Source organism: Rattus norvegicus, chromosome 2 (assembly GCF_021556685.1).
Source record: "Rattus norvegicus strain SHRSP/BbbUtx chromosome 2, alternate assembly SHRSP_T2T, whole genome shotgun sequence".
NCBI classification, from domain to species: Eukaryota; Metazoa; Chordata; class Mammalia; order Rodentia; family Muridae; genus Rattus; species Rattus norvegicus.
Genome location: NC_141535.1, coordinates 125,092,370 through 125,100,428, shown reverse-complemented (window position 1 = coordinate 125,100,428; position 8,059 = coordinate 125,092,370). Strand labels below are relative to the sequence as shown.

The window sequence follows — 8,059 nt, the reverse complement described above, 5'->3', positions numbered from 1 at the left end:
GCTTTGAACCTCCGCAGAAGCCAGTGGCGCACGGCCTGTTACTTACAGGCCGCTCGCGGACGCACACCTAAAGGGAGTTCGCCAAGGCTCTGGGCACCCCAGCTCTTCACGCTCTAGGAACTGGACTTTCGCTTCAGGTAATAGCACCAACACCTGAATTCCCTCAGGTAAGAAACAGAAGGATACCCGTCAGACAGGCAGGCAAGGAGGCCGAGCTTGGGGCGGGGCGCCCGCAGGACACGCCCCCAGCAACGGGCTCTGGCCGTGGTCCACCCCTTCCGGCCTGCTTTTTTTGGTCGCCACCACAGCCTGCTGCGCGGCCCCTGCTTTTCCTAGGCAGCTGATCCGCTTCCGGCCTCGCGGCGCGCAGGCGCAGTTGCCGAGTGTTTCGACAGCTCCGGCCAGGAAGGAGCTTCGGGCGCGAGAGTGGGCAGCGCGCCGCCTAGTGAGTGCTGTCATTATGGCGAACCTGGGAAGCGAGGCCGAGAGGGAGCCCCTCCTGGGCACTGGCTCGCCCGGAAGCAGGTGAGCAGGCGGGTGGGACTATCTGGGTACTGCGTGTCCACAGTCAGGACCCAAAACAGGGCTGCACATGCGCGTGGGCAGCATTATCTTCAGAGCAGTTTAGGGCTGGCTCTTGGATAATCCCATTTACTTGGTAAAGTGGAGAATCTTAACTCCGGTACCAAGCTTGGTACTTGGAGAACTTGGGTACCCAGAAAGCTGGAGAGGGGGATACTTCAGGTAGAAGTCATAGGTCACAGCAGCTTCACATTGTAGCTTGTGTGGACTGTGTCTTAAGTATCCGCCTTAATTCTATTATGGGAATTCCTGCTTGAGAGCTTCGTTTTCTTCACTTTCTATTTTTCCTAAGCTGCCTCTTTTACAGCTGACACTGCATTATGTTGACCCTGTATAGCTGACCACTGTCACAAAAGCCCCAAATGGTGGTTTTTAACCGACCCTGCAGGGTACTGACTTTTTCCTAACCTACCTAATAACTTCTTAATATTTTGCAAATAAACTCATTTAAAATGACTCATACTTTTCTCAACATCAGAGTTAGAAAATAAAGACTACTCTTAAGCATCTCACTAGTATTTTCATCCTTGTAATTCTCAATTTTGATTCTAGTTTATGAGCAGTTATTTAGAAAAGTTTGGGCCTGTCTTACTGTACCAATATGTATTTTTACCTTTACGAAGCAAGAAGTATTATTTAATTGAGTCTTTTATTTGAAGACAACAACATATAGTAACAATACTAAGTGATTTTTTTTCTCTTTTCTCTATCTTTAGCACCAATCTTTTATTTTAACCACAGTGAAACCTTGTGGTCTTTGATTTACTAAGTAGAGGATATAGATTGAATTGTATGTGAGTTGCTTTTTATCTCGAAGTGATTAAAATTACTAGCAGTGTTGGAAATTGTTTTAAGAGAGCTCCATCCCCCAGGCCCCTTTGAAGCTGTTGGCTTCTGCCCTGGTTTTTGCTTTGCTGCTATCCTTTTGGAGTTTATACAGCCCTGTAGTTGTCCTGCCAGTTCCACTCCTAGAAGACCAAACCTCATCTCCTTTTTGAAATGTCTCAGCAACCCTTCTTTATGTTTCTTGCAACTATTGTTAACAGGCTCTCTAGTTGCCGTGATCCTGTAAACCGAGATTTATACTTGATGGAAATTTGTGCTTATGATGTACAGGCTCTGACAGGGGGTCAGCACATTGTTTGTCGAGCATATAAGTCTGTGACATTTCTCTATCTTAGCATTCTTTTTGCTGCTTGCTTCTTTTCTGTTATCTTTTGTGTCAGGCCTATGTTTTCCTGAAATAGCATGCCTGACCTTAGGGTTTTCTGAAATGTTACAAACACTTCTAATTCTTATTTCAGTGTTCATCTGTGAAAGGAATAGTACTACACCACCTGTCCTTAAATGTCTGCACTCCCTCCCCTCTCCCTTTCCCTCCCCCCTTCCTCCTACCTTTCTCACTCTGTCCTTCCTTCCTTTCAAGTAAGCTGTTACTTTGGAGCAAAGACTGTCTCACAACTCAGTCTGGTAGAGGCTGGACTTGAGCTGAGGGTCTTCCTGCTTTCCCTCCCATGTAATGCAGTAACAGTAACAGGCAAGTGCTAGTATGCTTGTCTTACAGTGCACATGTTTTTCATGTCTCTGGTATTTCTCCAGTTAGGGACACATACCCTTCTTGCTCTCCAGCTCTGAGTCTGGCTGTTCTGCCTTTCTGTATTGAGTCCAGAGCTTAATTTTGAAAGTACAGTGCTCCTCTGCCCCAGACTCTGTGTAAGAAAACCCAACCAGTGAAAAATTTATTCTTCATATTAAGTTTTACCCAGGTGCTCAATCCACACCAGTGCATTATGTACTTTTTCTGGATTTTACGTCAAACATTTGTTAAACATTCTGCCAATCCGAGCTCTGGTTATCAAAATACTAGACCACCACAGTTTTACTTGAAAGAGAATTCCAGCAGGAAATCTAATGCCAGGATAGAGCAGAAATAGTAGATAAAAGGTAAAAGCTAAACAAATCGCCTTGGAAATATGTACAGCATTTCCTTTGCTTGCTTGCTTGTTTGTTTTAGGTTTTGTTTGTCTGTTTAGACAGAGTCTCACTATGTAGCCCTGGTTGGCCTGGAAGTGCTATGTAGAGAAGGCTACCTTCAGACTCACAGAGATCCTACTGTTTCTGCCTCCTAAGTGGTGGCCTGTGTCCTGACACCCAGCTTCAGTATTTCTTCTTACACCCGTGTAGAGCAGAAGTCCGTACAAACCAGTCTAAGCCATCTAACACGTTTGTGTCATCAAAATAAAAAAGATACAATAAATGTAGAAAATCAACAGCCATATCCTGCTATTTGTTCTAAATTAAAAAAGAGCATAATAAATATTTATTACTTTAAAAGCTTTCAAATACATGGAAAGACTGAAATAGTTAAGTAATACCTAATATGTTTCCAATTAGTCTTTTTCACACCAATCAGATGTCTTTAAACACACACACACACACACACACACAAACACACACAAAATGAGAGAGAGAGAGAGAGGGAGAGAGAGAGAGAGAGAGAGAGAGAGAGAGAGAGAGAGAGAGAGAGGTATCTTTTGCCAAACTGAAGTTTCAGTTATTACGAGTATGTTATTGCAGTCTGTCTTTTCCAAGAACAAATCCATCCCTTACACAACTCCATCAATAAAACTAGAGACACCAACTAAAGAGTGTTATCTAACTCATACTTTGTATTCATTGTTTCTCTAGTAGTTTAATAATGTAATGAACAAACACATACTCATACAAGCCAGTCACCTTTCATGTGTTGGTTCTAATCTCTAGTTTAGAACTGTCCCAGCACTTTGGGAGGCAGAGGCAGGCAAATCTCTGTAAGTTTGAGGTCAGCCTGGGACAGCAGGGTTTCATGTATCCTATATCCCAAAACAAAGCAGAATTTTCCTGGACCTGTCTCTGGTCATGTTACAATCGACTTCTAGGTCTGGGTCAGTTCATCAGAGGGTATCTCAAAATCCTGATTCCTGGACTGTTTCTTAGTCACTGTCTCAGAAGTAATCCCAGGAAGAGCTAATGTATTCATCTGAAGTGCAGGATTCCAGGCCCCCATGATGGGGAATGCCAGACGGAGTGCAGAGCACAGACACACACGAAGGCAAAACATTCATGCTCAGAAAAGTAAATCTAAAATGTAACAAGGGAAATTAAAAAAAAAAAGAGGAGACAAAGTCTTGCTGCATATCCCATGCTGATGTAGAGCTTGCCATCCTCTCAGCATCGTGCCCATTTTTCTTTCCTGAGTGTCTTGGAGCCCAGGCTGACCTTGAAGTTCTATGTAGCCTGAGATGTGACCCCCAGTCTTGACTTTGAGGGTGAAAACAGCACTGCTGTTATGCCTCTGTTTCTTAGTGCTCCTATTATGGGCTTGTCAAGAAAAGCTTGTTTTTGTTTCCTTTGTGCACGCTATAGCCCAGGGTGCCCTGCATTCACGAAATAGCCAAGGTTGACACTGAACACGTAACTGCCTTTGGGCTAGGAAAGCTTTTGGTTTTATTTGAACTAGGGTCTCACCATATAGCTATGGCTGTTTGTCCTACGTAACAGAGGTAGGATATCAATTATATACTCACTTTTAGTCCACGGTACAAGTTTATTCAGAAGACAAAATCCAGTCTGCTGTGTCACCATATGCTCTTTGGTCCACAAGTAGAACTTACTTGGCAATTTATGTCACTGCAAAGGGCAGTGCTCCAGGAAGTTCCAGGCTGGCACTGTCTTAGGTTATATCATTCAAGCCAGAAAAGCTCATAGCAAAAGTAATATGCGTCCATCAAGAAAGAATGTCAGAAACATGAGAGTAATTGTAGAAAATAGACCTTCACTGTATTTGCTTATTCATTTTTGTGTGTATGTAGGCATGTGTGTGCCGTAGTATACCTGTAGAAGTCTCTAATTCTACTATATGGATTCCAGGAAGGGAATTCAGGTCATTGGGCAGGAACCTTTACCCATCTCACCATCCCTGATATTAATTAATTTTCCATATATCCCCTTTGGGGAGGTCTATTTCTTATGACTACTTTATGTATCTTTCTTGAGAAATTTTGTTCATTCATCCTGTTAGATTAACATACTTCTCTTGCATTTAGCAATAGGAAACGGGAGTTGTGGAAATGGCTCAGCAGCTAAAATGCTTGCTGTGCAAACCAGAGGACTAGACTTTGAATACCTATCAACTCATGTAAATATCATGTAGTTTTGATGGTCCACCTGTAATTCCAGAATCAAAAGTAAGATACAGGCGTCCCAGAGCAACATGACTAGCCAGACTGGCCATATCTGCCATCAGGTCACCATATGCACATACACAACATAGAAACATGAAAACTTGAAAGAGAATAAAAATAAAATAATTGCTTTGAAAAATGTTTTACCTTTTAAAGTTTTCTTGTATCTTCTAAATGACTTTGATTAGGGGTGCATTATTATACTCCTACAATCCAGTGAAATTTAAAATGCTTTTTCATAGGTGAATTAGAGTAACCATAGCCAATATTAAATAAATATTTCCTATTATGTAATTTCAAATCTTTGGACTTTTTATTTTTTTGAGACAGGGTTTTCTGCACAGCCTTTGCTGTACTAGAACTCGATTGATTTGCTAGTCTCCAAGTCAGAGATTTGCCTGCTTCTGCCTCCTGAGTGCTGGGATCAAAGGCCGTGTGGCCCATATCATGTTTAGAAAAGATAAAGTAAAATTAGTAGTTCATAAGTACCTGCTCCTAGTGATCAGGAGGAGGCCAGGCCTTGTGCATTATCTGAAGTGCCTGGGATTTTCTAGTTCTTGGATCTTTGGAGGACATGGTCCATGTGCATGTGGCTGTAATTCACTGAAGTCAGGTGGTGGCGTCCCCACACACAGTTAACGTTGTGGATTTGGAGTTTCGAGATAAGGGACTCCCAACACTGTTAACCCTTTTCTTCTTCCTACCTAGAGAATGGGGCATGATAGAAACCCAAGAGCATTACAAGAGTAGATGGAAGTCTGTGAGGATTCTCTACCTTACTATGTTCCTCAGCAGTGTGGGTAAGTGCTGGAAGCCATGCAGTTCTATGGTTCAGCATAGAATGCCTTAGCTTTGGATAATTTTAATATTAGTTACCCATCTGTTTATTTGTGGCTGGTCTTTGAGGTAGATTTTTCTTTGTAGCCCTGGATATCCTAGAAGTTTCTCCGTAGAATAGGATGGGCTCAGAGACATTCCCCCCTATCCTGCCCTAAGGTGATGTCCACCCACCACCGCCAATAAGTGGGAATAAATGTATGCCCACTTTAGCTATGTAGAAAAGGCCTCCCTATGTACCCCAAACTGATCTTGAACTCTGGGTTCTGCTGTCTCAGCCTCCCTAGTGTTGGGATTACAGGGATGTACAATCATACCATACTGAGTTGATTTTTTCTTCCTTCAAGACAGTTTTTATTACTCAGCTAAGAAACAATTTTAAGTTTTATAACAGAAAAAAATGACTTCAGATGTTAATTGGCATGTTAAAGATTTTACTTGATGTAACTTTATTGTAAAATGTACTTTTTAAAGGTCCTGGGTGGGAGAGATTTTGAAACAGTTTCACTGTCTGCCTTATACTGTTGATCCTCCTGCTTCAGCCTTTTTAGTGCTGAGATGACAGGTGTGGGCCACCAGTTCTGCCTAAGAATTGGCTCTTTAACTCCATTATTCATCAGAGTTGATTCAGTTCCAAATAGGTAGAGAGTTGTGTGCGCTTCAGTGGTAGAGTGATTCCTGGTATGGTCAGAGCCCTGTGTTCCCCAACACTGCCTAAATAAATAAGTAAATACGCACTCCAAAGACCAAAAACTTCCAAAAAAAAAAAAAAACCAACCCCAAAGTAATAAAGTCTGTTATATTCAAAACAGATGTCAGGGACATCAAGACTCAGTGGGTAAAAGTTCAACGAGGGACCTGGTTGAATCTCTGGAACCTGTGTAGCAAAGGCTTCATACTGAGACTCTATGGCAAAAAAAGTAGTCTTCAATCATTTCTTTTGCATTTATTTTGTCTGTGTGAGTGTTGCAACTGCACATGTATATGTGAAGAAGTTAGAAGAAGACTGTGTGCCACCATATGGGTGCTGGGATCTGAATTCTGGTCTTCTCGAGGAATAAGTGCTGTTAACCACTGAGCCATCCACCAGCCCAAGACAATAGACTTTGTGAAAGAAACACTAATAGGTACCACTGCCAGATGCATGAGTCTTAGGGCATTATGCTTAGTGAAAGAAGCCAGACCTGCCTGACTCTGTCCCCTCTCCTCAGCACTAGGATTAGGATGATGACCTCTGCATTCAGCTTTTTGTAATGCTGGGAGTCCAAACTAAGGTCTCCATGCTTGTGTGGCCAGCACTTTACAGACTGACCCATCATACCAGCCCTATGTAGTACACTTTGAATACAGTTACCCTCCTGTTGCCCCCTACTATCCCCTACATAAATTGTATACTCTAATAGGGAGAGCCATGTCGTCCATTTTTTAATGTAAAGCAATGTCTCAAGTTGGTTTGAAATTCTTGATCCCCCTGCCTCAGCCTTGAAAGTGCTGAGATTACAGAGATGAGCCAGTACACCCAGAAATAAAGCTAAACATTTAAGAGTAGGCCTTCCATTATTTCTGACTGGATTTGCCTACAATTTAGAGTGGACAAATAGGGCTGAGCTTTAACTGGGTGTTAGAGTACTTACCTAGAATTTATGAGGCCTGGTTTGTTCCCTATCACTGTAGAAAAGTAAGAAATAAAAAGGCAACACTGACAAATAGTTATGAGTCTTCCATTATAGTTATGAGTGGGAAAATCTATGAGAAATTAAGAATTTGCCTTTAAAGTGTGGCCATCTTCAAGAGACTTAGTTCATATTATTTCCCTTGAGATGGTGTTCCGGCTCTCAGCTTCCTTGCAGTGAATTGCCATTTCAACAATAGAGAAGACTTCCCTCTGACAGTGTGGCCTTTCTTTCACTCATGTGTGCTATAAGACTCAACAGAGCTTTCAGTAATTTCCACTATGGCAAAGGTATCTGAGAGAAGAGAGACAAGTCCTTTGACCTTGCTAGATCAGGCGTAGTCGGGGACTATAAGTGCTCTGTTGTTTTTATGATGCAAACAAACATGTCTGCCTCTTTACAGGTTTTTCTATTGTGATAATGTCCATCTGGCCATATCTTCAAAAGGTTTGTGCCTTTCAGTCTGTTTTCTGAACGGATAGTAGAGGTAATGCTAATGTCATTAAATGTTGTCTAGACAGTTTCTATTCTGTAGTTTGATCTACTCTAGAATAGCTTCAAACAATAGTTCCTCAATGGCAGTATAAGTTTGTCATGTACTTTATTGTACAAACAAAAACATTTAAAGCAGAAAGAGTGCTGCGCTAAGAAGTAGACATATGCCTGGAGAGTCGCAGGCACAGTGACGGTGTGGTTACTGATTTACTCAGCCATGTTCACATCTTGTCACTACCACCCTAGTGA

The 8,059-nt window shown here is 42.1% G+C and overlaps 1 protein-coding gene across 9 annotated transcripts in view; it reads left to right on the top strand.

The window, feature by feature from the left end:
* Positions 1–299: 299 nt before the first annotated feature.
* The window catches only part of Mfsd8 (major facilitator superfamily domain containing 8), a 31,299-nt gene continuing 23,539 nt past the window's right edge, over positions 300–8,059 (top strand). For 6 of the 9 annotated variants that reach the window (XR_015665292.1, XR_015665296.1, XR_015665291.1 and 3 more), the window contains exons 1-3: positions 373–525; positions 5,514–5,605; positions 7,719–7,762. Coding sequence is in view for 5 of the 9 variants with exons in the window: in XM_087626287.1 (XP_087482413.1) it covers positions 461–525; positions 5,514–5,605; positions 7,719–7,762 (201 nt within the window). In the remaining 4 variants the exon portion in view is untranslated. Of the gene's footprint in view, positions 526–5,513; positions 5,606–7,718; positions 7,763–8,059 lie in introns of all 9 variants that reach the window. The other 3 variants (XR_015665294.1, XM_087626303.1, NM_001393796.1) reach the window with 2 other exon arrangements.